This window comes from Saccoglossus kowalevskii, chromosome 4, assembly GCF_978046115.1.
Source record: "Saccoglossus kowalevskii chromosome 4, keSacKowa6.1, whole genome shotgun sequence".
In the NCBI taxonomy this organism is placed as follows: domain Eukaryota; kingdom Metazoa; phylum Hemichordata; class Enteropneusta; family Harrimaniidae; genus Saccoglossus; species Saccoglossus kowalevskii.
In genome coordinates, this window is record NC_140644.1 from 12,300,161 (window position 1) to 12,315,443 (window position 15,283).

A 15,283-nucleotide genomic window follows, 5' to 3' on the forward strand; every position below is an offset into this window, starting at 1 on the left:
GTTAAAAATAAAGAACTTTTGGTGAGTAAATCTTGCATAAATCTTGTTTACCCACTACAAAGCCATCCGTGAATCGATCTAAACATGGAACTGATCTAAAACACTACTGCCTTAGTTCATTTAAACACACCGTGGGTTAGCGCCGATTGTGAATCACACTTGTAGCCTTGTCAAATGGTTTATTATCACGGTGACATGAGTCAAGACGCATGTGAATCATACTCAAGCATAGTCCATTATTATATATACTAGTAGTTTATTTTACCGTAACATAAAGTTTATCTATAACAGAAGTGATTTATTAAATGCAACTCGTAAATCTTCACAATATTTTGTAATGGATCTGAAAAATAAAATGCATTAAGGATCACACAATAAAATGTTGCGCCATACAAAACTGCTACAAATTGAAACATTAGTTTTAGTGTTTTTACATAGCAGAGCTTTTTCTTTGAAAACTTGCGTCACTGAAATCGACAACAGTCGGGGAAACAGGAGCGTTTCTTTTTGTGTGTGTTGTGTTGTGTTGTTACACAGCGTAGCCAGACGGTCGCCGATGTGATGTCTGTGATTCCGATGTAATGTCTGTGTTTTTTCTTTGAAAAGAAAATTTGCGTCACTGAAATCGACAATGTTCAGCCAATGTTGAAATCAACAACTTGAACACGTCGGAGAACCAGTAGCATTTGTGTGTGTATGTAAACTTGCGTTGTTGAAATCGACAATAAAACAGTCACGGGAGTTAGTCAAAAACAGTCAGTGAAACGCACGGTACGAGGTTTTACCCAGAATTCAACACGTTCTGTACCAACGCATATTGCTATGCGCAGAACTGAAATTCTGGCATCGTTCTGCGCAAAAACCGTTTTTAGCGCTTGAGTTGTTTCCGGGTTAGCCTTCCATGTGCTTATCGTGCGATTTATTGTACCAATATCACATTTTCTGGACGTATTCCTACACAATCATGCTAAGAGTATCCAAAAGAGTAAAGCAGGCAAGTTTAGCCGCAAAATTACGTGGGAAATTGGCTTCAACTGCTCACTCGATCGCCGATGTCGTCCGTCGGCACACAAGGTCGTTCGCTTTCTGATTTTTCTTCCGAGACTTTGACTCGAATATTCGGGTTTTGTTGCTTTTTTAATGACAGTGATGACTATATATCACAGTTCGAGAAAGTTAAAACGATGTGCTCACTTCGAATGGTTTGTAGGCGATTTTATGCTATCGCGTCGAATGATTTGTTCGTTATGGGAATGACGGCAAGCTCTATTGCCAGCCGTGCTTTTCACAGATTTAAGCTGATGAAGGCGAGATCGCTCGTTGCTAATGAAATAGGGCAACTTTCCGATTTGATCATTCAAAAAGGGCCATCTCAAGTAAGACAAGTGGTGAGACATTTGCTGGAAAATTTAAAGGGTCACGAATGGGATGATTCAAAGAAATATTTGGAAGTCTCTCTTGCAGTTCTATTTAGCACGAAAAGATCAGCAATTTCTAAGAAAGCCACTGGGAGTCGAGCCTACATCAGTAAAATCTTAAATCAGCACCAGGCAGTAGGTGAAAAGTTGTCTGGATTTGATGAGAGTGCCCTTTGGCAATTACGATTAAATAAAGATAAAACATTTGCCAAATCAGTATTATCTGTATCATTTTTCAAGGAAGCCATTACATCAGATATTCTGCCTCCTTCTGTTAAATTGGCTTTATTAGCAGCACCATCTTCCCAGAAATTAGATCAGACTACAAATGACACTAAATTATGGAATGATTCTGAAGCAGAACACATATTTATTCATCTAGGGGGCGGTCTATCTGAATCTGACAATGATGGTTTAGAGAAATCTCTGAGAACACAAGAAAATGTTTCAAGAATTCTCAAATTAACCACTTTGTGAAATAATTTGAAATGGTGTCAGAAACTGCCTCTCAAAATAAAAAGGGCTGGTTTGTTCATGATATTGAAGGCCTGGTTTGGAGAAGTGTCCTCAACATATTGACTGAAAAGAAATTGGATTATGACCTTGATGATGAAAATGAGAGACAGAAGTTAGAAATAGTTGTAGGTGAGGGTGGCCACACTTTCCAAGATTTCAAGGGAGTGTCCCAAAATTTCAAAGTATTTGCCATCAGTGGTGCTATACGTCTGATAAAATATAATGGTAATGAAGTATGGAGAAATCCAAATCCAGTCTTCTGATGCAAGCCGCATTCCATTTGCCATTATAAATGCCCCAGAGAGTGATGCACTGATAGAAGTTGATATTCTTCATGTTCTGGCATGCACTGAAAAATTTGCCCAACATGGTATAAAGGGGATGAAATACTGTAGAAAACAGGAACGAGATGAAAAGTATAAAAGTTTGGTCTTGCAGAGAAAGAATACCAGTTTTTTCTGCAATTTATGTTTGGCTACAGTTCATAAATGTCACAATCCAAATCATGAATGGGATATGTCTATCACTCTTGCGGATATGAATTCATGGGCAGAAGAAAAAAGTAATGGTCAGAGTAATCATCCTCTTATAAAGTATGACCCCATAAATGAATACACTATGGATCACCTTCATGCTAAATTGAGAAACGTGGGTAAACTAATTGACAAGCTCTTCAACGAGGCTCAAAAGATCGACCAACAACTGGAATTTATACAAAAGTTTGCAAAGTTATCTGAAGATCAAAAACACGATGTGAAGCAATATGAAACAAAACTGGTCGACCAATTTGATACCAAGGTTGAAATTAATGAAGCAAATCATTCAGCAAAGTTACTTCAAGTTACTAAAAAGGATGATCTTAACAAACTTGATAAGAAACTTGAAGCAGCTTCACTAGCATTTGAAATTAAATACACTGAACACATTGAAGTGAATTTGTTGGATTCTGCTGAATCACATTTTGAAATTTTATTTGGCACACAAGGAATACAAAACACTATGTGCATCACATCTCCATGTTGTATATAAAATCAAGCCAGGTATCACTCGTCACATGCAAACTGTCCATGGTAAGTTCAGCACAAAAGATCTGAAACAAAACACAAGATGCATTACTAATCTCAATATTTAATATCAAAAATCTGTCATAATAATAAATTATTATTTACACTTGGTAAAAATATTCCAAAGTCAGCCTAAATTGTCAAATTTGTAATGACACTATTTTCTATGAAGTCTTTGACTGTAAAAAATGGGGCATGTGGAGGGGGCCTGGCACATTTTCTTTAAAAATCATTTGTTATTAAACTAATCTCAATATTTAATATAAAAAATCTGTCATAATAATAAATTATTATTTACACTTGGTAAAACTATTCTAAAGTCAGCCTAAATTGTCAAATTTGTAATGACACTATTTTCTAGGTATTAATTCTTCAACTTCAAACACATCAATGTGTGTCACGTTTACTGGAGAAATGGGGCAAGTGGAGGGGGCGTGGCACATTTTTTTTGAAAATCATTTGTTATTAACTATATTTAGTATATTCTCACTTTAATATTACATAATTTATTATGAATAATATGTCAGAAAATAATATTGAGAGAAACGAATGAAATGCATTGGTATCAAAAACAGATACATGGAAAATGTTCATTTTATCCCTATACCTATAGTATCTCAATAGTGTATATACACTGTATTATCTCAATAGTGAATATATGGTATGCAAATGAATGACAAAATACATTATGACACTTTATTCACTACTCCTATGAGGGACATAACGTGTATATGGTCGATCTACATATCGTTGTAAAGCTCTCGAAATCCCCAACAAAATTACGTTTTTCATTTTCACGACCAGCATTATTGCAACAAAAAAGGCGCCAACAATTGAAGAAATCGAACGTTATTTTCTAAAAATTGCTTTTTTTGTGTGTAAAACGTAAAAAAAAAGGACTTACCGAACGTAACTTTGTGAGCCGCCATGTTGACAATCCATAGGAGGCACTCTCGCGGTAATTCTAACATAACAGTGAGAGGAGTAGGCCAAAAACCACCAAAAATGCAGTAATTTCGCATAATCAATTATAGTCTATAACTATTTATTGAAATGGTTAAAACGATTCGGGTAAAAAACTTTAAATACATCAAAAAAATGAGAATTCCAGTATCAAGTTGGGAATGAGGCTGGTGGGTCAATTGAGGTCATAGAATGGTAATAGCGTGTATGCTAGTTTTTCTTTCAATTTGAAATTGCGCCCTCGTGCGGAGATAAAGTGTATATTGGATGGTACAAAACGCATTGAACTCTGGGATATCACATTTGCCGTGAAACGGATGCGTCACTGGGTATGTTGTGTAGCATATAACATCTGGAAATAAAATGCCGCCACGGCAACAGACGTGAAAGAAGGTGACAATTGTTGACCAATGACCAGTTTACACCTCGACATTCACAACTGGCCGAGTTGTGCATTTTTTTCTTGGCTGAGTTGAAATCTGGCCGAGTTCGGTTGTATTCCTTTCTGTCCTGGCGTTCGAAATTTATTCACGCCTGTAACGTTTATACACAATATTTATTAACAATAACAGATTAATATTAGCACAGTCCCTCCACGGAGAGACTGTGATATTAGGTATGACTGACTGTCGACAGTCTAGGTTGTACTGAAAGTAAATAATAAATTCATGTTTTCAATAGACTCTAGCTTCAAGTTATAGTGGCATCAGTCGGTTTTCGTGCAAGAATGAAGGGAGGGTGATTTCTAGCTCTCGCAGTTTGTTTGCTGGTTTCCTTGGTTCCCACCATTCTGACGAGCCATCAAACATTTACGCTACAAAATCAACTGCCCTATGCAGACAAATTGGAAAATTTTAAAACCCGAGCAGGCAAGTTTCTAAGGTAACTACAAAACTCAAAACTTCGCTATGAAACAAGAAGTCGCTTAGACACAGAAAAAATGTTCACGTTTCTGGTTGTCAAAGTTTTTTTTTTAAAGATTTGTTCACAATTTTTCAAAATGTTCAAGAGAAATGCAGAATGTGCATGCATCATTATTGGACAACAAACTTTTTTTCCTGAGCCTAAGGGGTCAATAATTATGCAAATCACATATCATTTTACAGTACCTATTTCAAATTATTACTGAGTTGGTTTTGTTTAGAAAAATAGTTACGGGGGGGGGGGTAACCATTGTATACCACAATACGAATTCATGAAAAACATAATTTAAAAAAAAATATTATTCACCAGTACTTGCAAGTGATTTATGAAAATCATAAGTAACAATATGATATTTTCTTTGTGTGTAAACCGAACACAATCTTCAGATGTGGTGAGAACTTTTTGGCATACAAATTCACTGTAAATGATACATGAAGTGTGAATTAAAATTAGTTTGGGGATCATGCATTTTTATCTGGGTTTTGTAAAATATTGCAAACGTCAAGAAAATTATCTGTTTTAATGGTAGCTAGGACTGTTATGTATCAGTATTTCAGGTAGTAATTTTCCTGAAATTTGCATTGCCTAAGTGTGGGTCCCATGCAACATTTACAAGCTTACACAAAAAACAACTTGTGCTGTCTCATATCACCACGGTAACACGGCCAATATTTGCATGTTTTCTTCTCCTTCTCAGAACTGGTAGGATTCTGTCGTCCCCTGTAAAAATATAGATAATGTGATGTTGTGGTGTATGTATCTACCATGAATGCATTCTATGTACATTTTTGCATAGCTGTAAAATCAAAGGGATGTACTCCCGCGACTCTTAATTGATAAGGGAAATAGCTCATTTGCATATTACTTTAATGAATTACAGAATTTCCATACAGTACACATTCTTAGCTAACCCCCTTCCTTCTCCAGTTGTTCAATGTACATTTTTTTAAAGAGTAGTCATTGTCGAGTCGCGTCCTGTTCGATATGGGACTCATGGCGACGTATACAGCGCGTGTAAATTACATTGTGTATCCTCGGGGGCGGAGCTACGTCACAGACGTTCTACGTTGCTAAGACGCGCATCACTGTACCACGTATTTCTATGGGCTTTGTGTGCGCTGCTGTGGAACACGTAGGGCTAATCTTCTTACACTGTTCAGGGGACTCTCAACAACCTTCGCAAAGTACCGTTTTCTGCGAGTTTTTGGTCTTTGTTTTCACCGCGAGGGTTGCCAGGCGGTAGAAAATGCCCGGATGTCCGCCCCCGAGGATTTCCATGAAATTCGAACACGCGCTACGCGACGACCACCGCCCTTAAAGTGCACACATTTTAAGTATTATGAGTATTGCGTATTTGCTCAATTAGTAGCACACGCGCTTTTGTATATTACAGAGGGTGTTTACCTGATGAGAATGAGTCAAATTTTAATAATTAAATATACAACAAATGCATTTTTTGGTTTATATCCACTTCTGTTAGCAATGCGCTTTCAATGCAGTAGAACAAATATGCTAACTGTATTTACAAATGTATTTTCAGGAAATATTCAGTTAGAGATCGGTTGTCGTAGTATGGTATGGTTACAACAATACTTGCCATATATATCCTGTGACGTAGTCTGTTTTTCATTTCCAATATTTTCATTTGCTTGTACGTGACAATCACAGTGTAAATACAATACACCTGTAACAAAAAAATAATATATGCTAGTAAAACACCGTCTTACGTGAAAATTCAACTCGGAACCAAAATACAATCTGATTATTTTTTTTATTTTATGTATTTTTTAAATATAAACACAAACATGTTTACTAAAACATGTCGCCATTATTTTTTCACATTTCTCAACATTCAAACTCGGCTTTAAAACATGGTCCAATTGTGCCATGAATATGGGTATAATCCTAAAATCTGTCAGTTATTGGTGTTGTGTGGCTTTGTTTGGCTAAAAACGGCGGGAGGCATTGGTATTTATTATTTGGGTCCATTGTTTTTCAATTCCGGCCGTAAGGCATTATAGGCTTCCAAAGACGATTTTGGCGGGAAAAGCATATGCATATTATATAATCGATATGATATTGTAAGTTTTTCTGGAGACCTTGTTTCCAAAATATATACTCCAAATGGAAATACGTAAAAATTAACATTGATGCTATTGGTTGTCAAGATGTTAGATAAATAATGGATGGTATGTGTTGTTTAAGATAGGCATATCTACAGTTGACTGATACACAGTCAGCTGGCGCACACGTGATAATAAAATAAATACGATATTTACTACATGGGGGCAGCCATCTTGAATGACGCATAAAACTAAATAAGAGACAAGAGAACACTAAGCCGGGGTATTTGAAACCAAAAATTGGCATTCCAGCACAGCAGCCAATCAGCGACGGCCTAACGCTTAGATGACAATTTCGGTTTCAAATACCCCGGCTTAGTGTTCTATGTTCTTCGCGTAATTAGGTGTTCGTATGCAAGGGATTTTTCCACACAAAAACGACGAATTCGGCCGAATTTTGTTATCGGTTGGCTTAATATAACCCCAACGGACCGTATTTTTGTGAAAGATTGGTATTTTTGTCCTGATTTGTAGGAATCTGAAAAACGCGTTTCACAACTTGTCTCTTATTTAGTTTTATGCGTCATTCAAGATGGCGGCCCCCATGTAGTAAATATCGTATTTATTTTATTATCACGTGTGCGCCAGCTGACTGTGGACTGATGTCACTTTCTTTCTGCATCTCAGGCCACACACCATGATGTCAGCTGAAGGTGGATACGTCATGCTATATACATGAGACAGGACCCAACCTATAGGACCTGAAGTGAATTATTAACAAAATATTTTTTTATACAACGCCGTACAACTATATATTATATATGTGTAATATACAGTAATATATACATATTATTTCTATTTTTTGTGCAAACATGAGTTATGAAGAATGGATCTTGGTTAAAGAACGGTGGTCGTTGTGCCACGTCCTGTTTGATATGGGACTCATAGCGACGTATACAACATGTGTAACATACATTGTTTGTTTACATGAAATTCGAACACGCGCTATGCGACGACCACGGCCCTTTATATATGGGTTCAGATTTTTTAGCAACCTGGGTATAAATATTGTCGTAATTTTGACACTGTTCATACACGAATGCCGACTCTGATTACGAGAATAATATTCACTCCATTCTAACTAAAATGTGGTTTTGGTCATGATTAGTTCAACAAGGGCGTTTTTCAAACGAAAGTAATTTGCTCTTCAATTTCACTCAAAAGATTCGGAATGCAATGGCAACGGGAATGGTGGGAGAATGCTCAAGTATGATTCGTTTACATCTATACTGTGAAATAAAACTCGCCTACAACGTTGAAAAACGTACACTAATACATTAGTATTTTAAACTATTTAAAAATAATTACAGTTGCGTGACTGAAACAGGGCACAGACATAATTTGGATCGCCCTGAAAGAACCTGTATAAATTGCAAATTTCATTTATCTAGCTTTACGGCTAAGAAACGAGGCAATGCATTAAACCATTGAAGGTATATGTTTCATATTTATTTATAGTGTGTTTTACTAAGATAGACCGCTGTGATAGACATATATATAATACTAGTAATCAGAATTTATAATATGTTCACGTTTCACGTAACTTACGTCTATTATAATCTCCAACACGAATACTACACAATATATTGACATGGTTGGTACTAAGTCGAGGACGGGAAGTCCATATAGATCATTGATGATCTGCCCACTGCTTGATATCATTATCTGATGAGAAAACAAAAATAAATTGTTTGAATTTGATATAATATAATATACGAATATACAAAAACAGCCACAAAAATACACTATATATCAAAAGCACTATACTAGTATTTGAGTGCTGGTTTCTTTATTAAAGCGGGAGGGTCGTCTCCTGCGCACGCGCGGAAATTGAGTCCCAAGCGACGATAACAACACACGCTCAAAACGCAAAGGCTCATGGGTAGACGCTTGTTTGTAGACAATGACCCGCTATGGCCATCTGACGCATGCGCAAGGGACGACTCCCCCGCTTTATATACGATACTCACAACAGCAAAGTAGACATGGAATGTCCATACAAAGATAAGACAAAAACATACGCCAACGATCCATAACAGTAGTGTCCAACCAATGCGCTTGAGAAAAAAAACATGCAATAATATTAATAGTTGTTAGTGGTTAATCAATTCCAATTTTACATGGCTGTATCATGGAGCTAATAAAAGACAATTATATTTTACCATTATTATATATATTACATCGGCACTATCCGTTTGAATACGCATACTACTAATATATTGTTCATGGCTGAGAGCGTGTACTCCTAAGGGTCATGTATAGGCAACGGTGTTTACTCCCATAGAACAGGTGTATGAAAAGGTATACCCCCCCCCCCATGTTCTCTCACGAAACACGTGTAGGAAAGGGAGTGTACTTTCATAGGTCACGTGAAGAAAAGGGCGTTGTACACTCTTAACTTTTACTCTTTTTCTCTGTTATGACAAATTTTACCTATTTTTCATTATTTTAGTAATCTTACATTATTAAGTATTTTAGTGATTTTGTATTTAAATATTTAGTGATTTTTCTTGGTATCTAGCATATTGTTTTTATATTTTTTTTCTTGTACCTTGTGACCATTACCTTTCCCTCCGGGGATTGTGTAAGAGTCAATAAGTAAGTAAATAAATAAATAAGTTAGAAAAGAGTGTGTACTCCCATATGACACATGTGGACAATGGTTATTTGAGAAACTATAGAGGCATTTCTTTTCAACTTTTTAAAAACACTCTTTGACTCTGGGTAAAATTAACAATTAGTCATGGTTTATCATATCAGAATCAACTAATCAGTTAGTGGTGCTTAAAGCGGGAGGGTCGTCACCTGCGCACGCGCGGGGATTTGAGTTCCAAACGATGATAACAATACACACTAATAACGCAAAGGCTCATGGGTAGACGCTTGTTTGTAAACAATGACACGCTATGGCCATCTGACGCATGCGTAGGTGACGACTCCCCCTGCTTTAAACATATCACTTACCAACATGGTAGCCATAATCATGGCAGCGGAGAGCAAAAGAATCACGCCATTGAAGACAGAGGATGAATACGTCAGGTGCTTTATAGCTGTAGATCTTGCATCATCTGCTGGTCTAATTAACATTCCAACTATTATATTAATTAGAGACAGCATCTAAATAGAAATAAAAATAAAACATGACATAATGTATTTGTTTCTAGTTACACGTAATATTATATGTAAATTTATACAACCAAAAATGTAATGGTCTTATAAATGTGTGATGCCAAATATGGGCATTCCGTAACGAACAAACAACGAGCTGTTCGCTGCATTATATTTTTTGCTATTGTTTTCGTCGTTCTTTCTCGAAGGGAACTGAATCCACTGACTCCATTATAACTCAGACGAGTGCATCATGTCAGCATTTGCCAAATATAGACACGATATAGTTTAACATGGAAAGTATACGCCATGGTTTTAATGATTCTCATAACATTCGTGCACTTGTTGGCGTCATGAAATACACCATTACTACAAGAAAAACAAATATATACCGTACATTTTAAAGTAAACTTACTATAAAATAAAAACCACTTGCTATAGAGCCGCAATATACACTGCAACATCCACAGCAACGTTTTTGTTTTTCCTTGCGATCCGCCGGCATCCTAGTACTTGCAGTATCATAAAACAAACGCGGTGAATTTGTTGAGTTTTACCATTGACCGTGAACTCTTTCAATGAAAAAGACGGCGACTTGCACCCATACTCTTTTCTCTCGTGTTTGTGGTTAAGGGTGAAATGAAACCACTTTCTATAGGCAGGACGCGTACACATGATATCGCTAGGTCACCTCCCCGGTGCCGGGCAACCCGGGCAAGACTTGACTACCCAACCTTGAAATGAGTTTTCAATTTCACTTCAATAACTTTTCATTGAATGTCAATCCTTTTTCGCGTACGTATATGGCGTGGTGCGCATTATAAGTATATAAGAGTCTCGAAGAAAATTTTACGTCTGTAGTTTCAATCCTGCGATTCATACGGCTAAATGCGTTTATTTATTTATTGCAAATTTGAACTTTTCACCTATTATACACACACCTAGCTGTTGGTCGGTGTGTCAGGTTTCATTCTTGATGATATTTTAGTCATTTCTGGCACATTTCATGTTCTTAAAGTTGCTATTTTCAGATATTAAGGTTTTACAAACCGTTTTAAAATTGAAATCCGCGTAGCGCTTACACTTTACTTCCCCATGGTCCATTTTAAAAATGATTTTCTATAAACCCCCCCCCCTTTACTACCGTGACAGGCGTTTTGCGTGGCTATAAACGATCTATGACTGGCAATGTGCCAATTTCACGCCTTTGAATCGTGGTGATATGACCGGCTTCATTCCACGTACAGTTACAATACAAGTGAGTGTGAGTGTTACCATATACCTTCTATAAGGGATATGGTGTTACTAAAACAACAAAATCACATTTCACAAATTTGTTAGTGAACAAAAGTGTTACGATAGTTCCAAAAAAATCTAACGATAAATTGTAAAAATGCAGCGAAAAAATGTCCTTCCTTGTTTTCCTGCATTTTACTCATTATAACGGCGAGAAGTCAATATGTAGACTCCGTGTAAAGTATTGAATGACCAGTACTTGCAAATCATTAATACATTGGTGTATAAACGATGTTTCTGTGCACTTACTACACAGTCCCTCGTTCTTTGTCTATATACCTTGGATACTCTGTGGACGTGGTCCTTGTTCTTGTAGTCGAGTTTTACAGATCATGAACTATACCTGAACCACTTGACTGGAGTGCTTATTTAAGTCGTGTCAAGTACTATTACTTTCGAAACAGGGTTTCACATTCGTCAAGTTCTACAGTGTTTGAACGTTTATATTAAACTTTAAAGGGCGATGGTCGTCGCATAGCGCGTGTATTTTACACGAGTTGTGTACGTCACCATGATTCCCGTATCGAATAAGACGCGGCGCGACGACCATCTCCCTTTAACTTTAACGTTTCTTGAACTTAACTGCATTTTAGAACTCATTATGATGTCACATAATGATTTTGATAAACAATACTAGCATAACGAAGATTACTAAAATTGTATAACGATCTAGTTATCGCCCTCTATCAACCAGATAAAAGAAACAAAACATAGACACTGATCATTATCTGAGAAACTCAATATATAATTAAAACATATAAATTGTGAGGGGTGTTTATGAACTGTAAACATTTTTTTTAATTTTAATATTCATTATTTGTTTTCAACTTTCGGAAAATATTCACAGATTACAAAAATGTTAGTCACGTGCACATTAAGCCTCGGAACAGATCGATATATTTATCGCAGTCATTAGAATGATCTATTTCATGCTTCATCCGATCCGTGGTGTTTTGTGAACTATGTTTCCATCTTTGACATAGATACGCACTCTATTCTCTTCAAAAGTCATGATAGCTACGGCATCGTGTGGCAGGACCTGAATCTGAAATACAATAAAATGTTGGTAAAAGATGACCTTCTTATATTGATCGGGATGCATTCTGGGTATTTTCATTCATGTAGATCGTGGCGGCAATATCACGTGTTGTTTCAAGAATGATATATTACAGCTTGACATTTTCTGTAGTTGTATGAAATGAACGATAAACCTTCTTATCGTGACATCTTCGCCAGTCTGCAAGGTCCGTTTAGTCGGTCATTGACCTTTCGCGAAACCGTGCGATCTGGATGGAAATCGTAGTATGGGGAAACTGGATGCGAGTACCTTGGCAGTTCCAAAGGTACAATGTTATGAAATTGCTCGCGCCGAGACCCCGTAACGTGAACGTACCAATTGTTGTAATTACTGCCACACATCAACGTAAGTGTAAATAAAAGATACGGTTTGAGAACACCTGTTGAAAATCCACAAATGTAAATATTTGCGAAGTAACAAAACTATCTAACAAAACTACTAGTATCTAAAACCCATCTTTCAGGGGGGGGGAATTAATCGTATTAAGAAATTAAATAACATACACATACAACTAAAATGCAATATTAAATTACTCTAAAGAAATGAGATGACCAGATAATTATCAAAATGAATTATGAGTATTTTTTTCAGAGTAAAATTTTAGCAGGGACATGTATATCATAGACTGCATCTATCTTTTGTGACAAATTTGATTACCTGTACGTCCGGACAATCCTTTAGAATTTTGGCTTTGGCTTCCTCCAACGTCTATGAAATGTGAACATAACAGAAATACACTGAATCAAAGCGACGACATTACGAAATATTAATTAAAAATTCTTATTTGTCCAGTGACGGATAGTATCCACCATGGACATTGCACCGTCTTCCACCGTACTCACCTTTCCAACTAAATCTGGCCACTGCTGCATGACGAGTATCGAACTTGGACTTAAATTTGATTCGGATGAAATACAAAATGGAACGATATATGGGATGATGGTATCCTTTGAACAGATCTATCTGTGGGCGACGAAGTGATATCACCAACAAGTTAATTTTTATTTGAGGAACTGTTTGAGTGATTATCATATGCAGTACGTACAGTCGTACTCAACAGAACAGCGCCCCCACACATAGTAACATTGTATAGAGGGGAGACAAGGGGGGTAGCTGGTACGGTTTTACGGGAAATAAAAAGGGCTTTTCACAATTTACGAAGAAAAAAAAAGACGTTTTTACTGTTTACAGTGCAGTGTTAACAAATGGAACATTGAATGGTCCGAAGAGCTCTCAGACTCAAATTCTCTGCCATTGCTGCACCGTGTGAAGAGACGCATGCGCATATTACCCTCGTAATGCTCTTCATTCGGTTAGAGGGCCTTTTACGTCTTGACATTCAATTTTGTAGTGAATTGTGTCATCTAGTCGTTTTACAGTTTCTAAAATGTGATTTCCCTGGATTATTCTTTACGATTTTTTTTATTTGGATGTGAATTTTTGTACGTACGAGAAAAATGACACATTTTTACAGTGTACGAAAAAAAGATTTGATTGATTACGTTGTACGTCTAGCCTGTGATTACAGAATTACGGAATTTATTTTTTGCTATTTACGTTGTACGAACAAAAAAATATTGCAATTACGTTGAACGAAATTAACCCTTGCCCCCCCCCCCTCTGTATAAGATTGGTCCATATTTATTTTACAAACTCGGTACGCTGCAGTGTGTGTTGATTTTAGGATAATGTGCTTTATGGGTAATTGGGATTTCATGTTCTGCTGCCAATAGAACCTTCATGGGTTAATACATTACATAATTTATCATCATTAAAATTAATTTATTTTCGCCACCTACATCGCAACCAATTAATATATGTTCATAAAATAAGACAGATTGGTCAACATCCAACTTTGTATTATGAGTTGATTTATAAATGAAACAAGAAATAATCATAAACATGTCTTATTAACCTACACAGCAAAACTGAGTCCACAGTTGAACTAACTAGTTTTGAAAATCTGAGTATTTTAATATTATTCAGTGTGAAATTTAATTTAAAACAATTGCGACAAAAAAAAAAAATCATTGAAATAAAAAATGTATTTTTGATTTAAAAAAAAAAACAATTTGACGAATTCTGCCACATTTATGTAAACCAGCAGCTTCTTGTCGGAAAGCTAGGGAATTCAGTGAATTATGCTTTATGTGATTTGTAAAATTTTGAATCGTACAGGTTAAATAACAATTTTCTTAATGTGATCCTGGTATTTATTGCATTTACGAGGAAATCAGTTTCGTTTTGCACCTGTGTTTGGTTATTTTTTTAAAGAGTGGGGTGATTCGGGCAAAATTGCGAAAGCAAACTTTGTAATTCCGTGTTTCAAGCTACGTATATATAAGATAGGCTTCCAGACAAAAATTTAAGTTTAACAATAATATTGTTGTTTCCCGTAACTCGACATTTGAATATCGAGTGATAATTTAGGCGTGGTTTTGCAAAAGTGGGCGTGGTTTTTAAAATATTGACGTAACTAGTTGTTTCCGTAACTCGACTGCAACGGGTACTAATAGTTACCTCCAACCAATTCCACTCGAAACCGCAATAATGTATGGTTACTTTGTAAAATGCAACAAAACAAAAACAAAACAAACAAAAATGTGTACACATTGATATTACGCAATCACACTGGATCTTAATGATATATTCGATTGCAAACTTGAACTTCAATTGAAGTTTTATTTTTTTTTTTTTTTTTTTTTTGGAATTAAACATTTCCGGACCCCTAAAACCCCACACATATACACTCACACACCGTTGAGGGACGGTGACTCACATAACAATTCACTT

The 15,283-nt window shown here is 36.2% G+C and overlaps 2 protein-coding genes across 2 annotated transcripts; both read right to left on the minus strand.

Moving 5' to 3' along the window:
* Positions 1-236: 236 nt before the first annotated feature.
* LOC144352616 (uncharacterized) lies at positions 237-10,815 on the minus strand. Its single transcript, XM_085497791.1, has 7 exons — positions 10,532-10,815; positions 9,973-10,125; positions 8,979-9,065; positions 8,557-8,673; positions 6,483-6,569; positions 3,903-5,605; positions 237-3,024 (listed from the first exon to the last, which is right to left on the minus strand). The coding sequence occupies exons 1-6, from the start codon at positions 10,619-10,621 to the stop codon at positions 5,579-5,581; spliced, it is 561 nt and encodes a 186-aa protein (XP_085353917.1). The 5' UTR covers positions 10,622-10,815; the 3' UTR covers positions 237-3,024; positions 3,903-5,578.
* A 1,359-nt stretch (positions 10,816-12,174) lies between these two features.
* Positions 12,175-13,461, minus strand: LOC144352619 (uncharacterized). The gene is made up of 3 exons (XM_078009559.2): positions 13,333-13,461; positions 13,148-13,198; positions 12,175-12,457 (listed from the first exon to the last, which is right to left on the minus strand). The coding sequence occupies exons 1-3, from the start codon at positions 13,360-13,362 to the stop codon at positions 12,347-12,349; spliced, it is 192 nt and encodes a 63-aa protein (XP_077865685.1). The 5' UTR covers positions 13,363-13,461; the 3' UTR covers positions 12,175-12,346.
* Between the last annotated feature and the right edge of the window lie 1,822 nt (positions 13,462-15,283).

Excerpts from the sequence above, each read along its gene's own strand:
- LOC144352616 (XM_085497791.1), bottom strand. The coding sequence starts at position 10,621 with ATGCCGGCGGATCGCAAGGAAAAACAAAAACGTTGCTGTGGATGTTGC. Across the intron at positions 6,570-8,556 it reads TGTTGGAGATTATAATAGAC|GTGTATTGTATTTACACTGT; the intron begins GTAAGTTACGTG and ends TTTTTGTTACAG. Across the intron at positions 5,606-6,482 it reads TACGTCACAGGATATATATG|GGGACGACAGAATCCTACCA; the intron begins GCAAGTATTGTT and ends ATATTTTTACAG.
- LOC144352619 (XM_078009559.2), bottom strand. The coding sequence starts at position 13,362 with ATGCAGCAGTGGCCAGATTTAGTTGGAAAG. Across the intron at positions 13,199-13,332 it reads GGCCAGATTTAGTTGGAAAG|ACGTTGGAGGAAGCCAAAGC; the intron begins GTGAGTACGGTG and ends CACATTTCATAG. Across the intron at positions 12,458-13,147 it reads AGGATTGTCCGGACGTACAG|ATTCAGGTCCTGCCACACGA; the intron begins GTAATCAAATTT and ends ATTGTATTTCAG.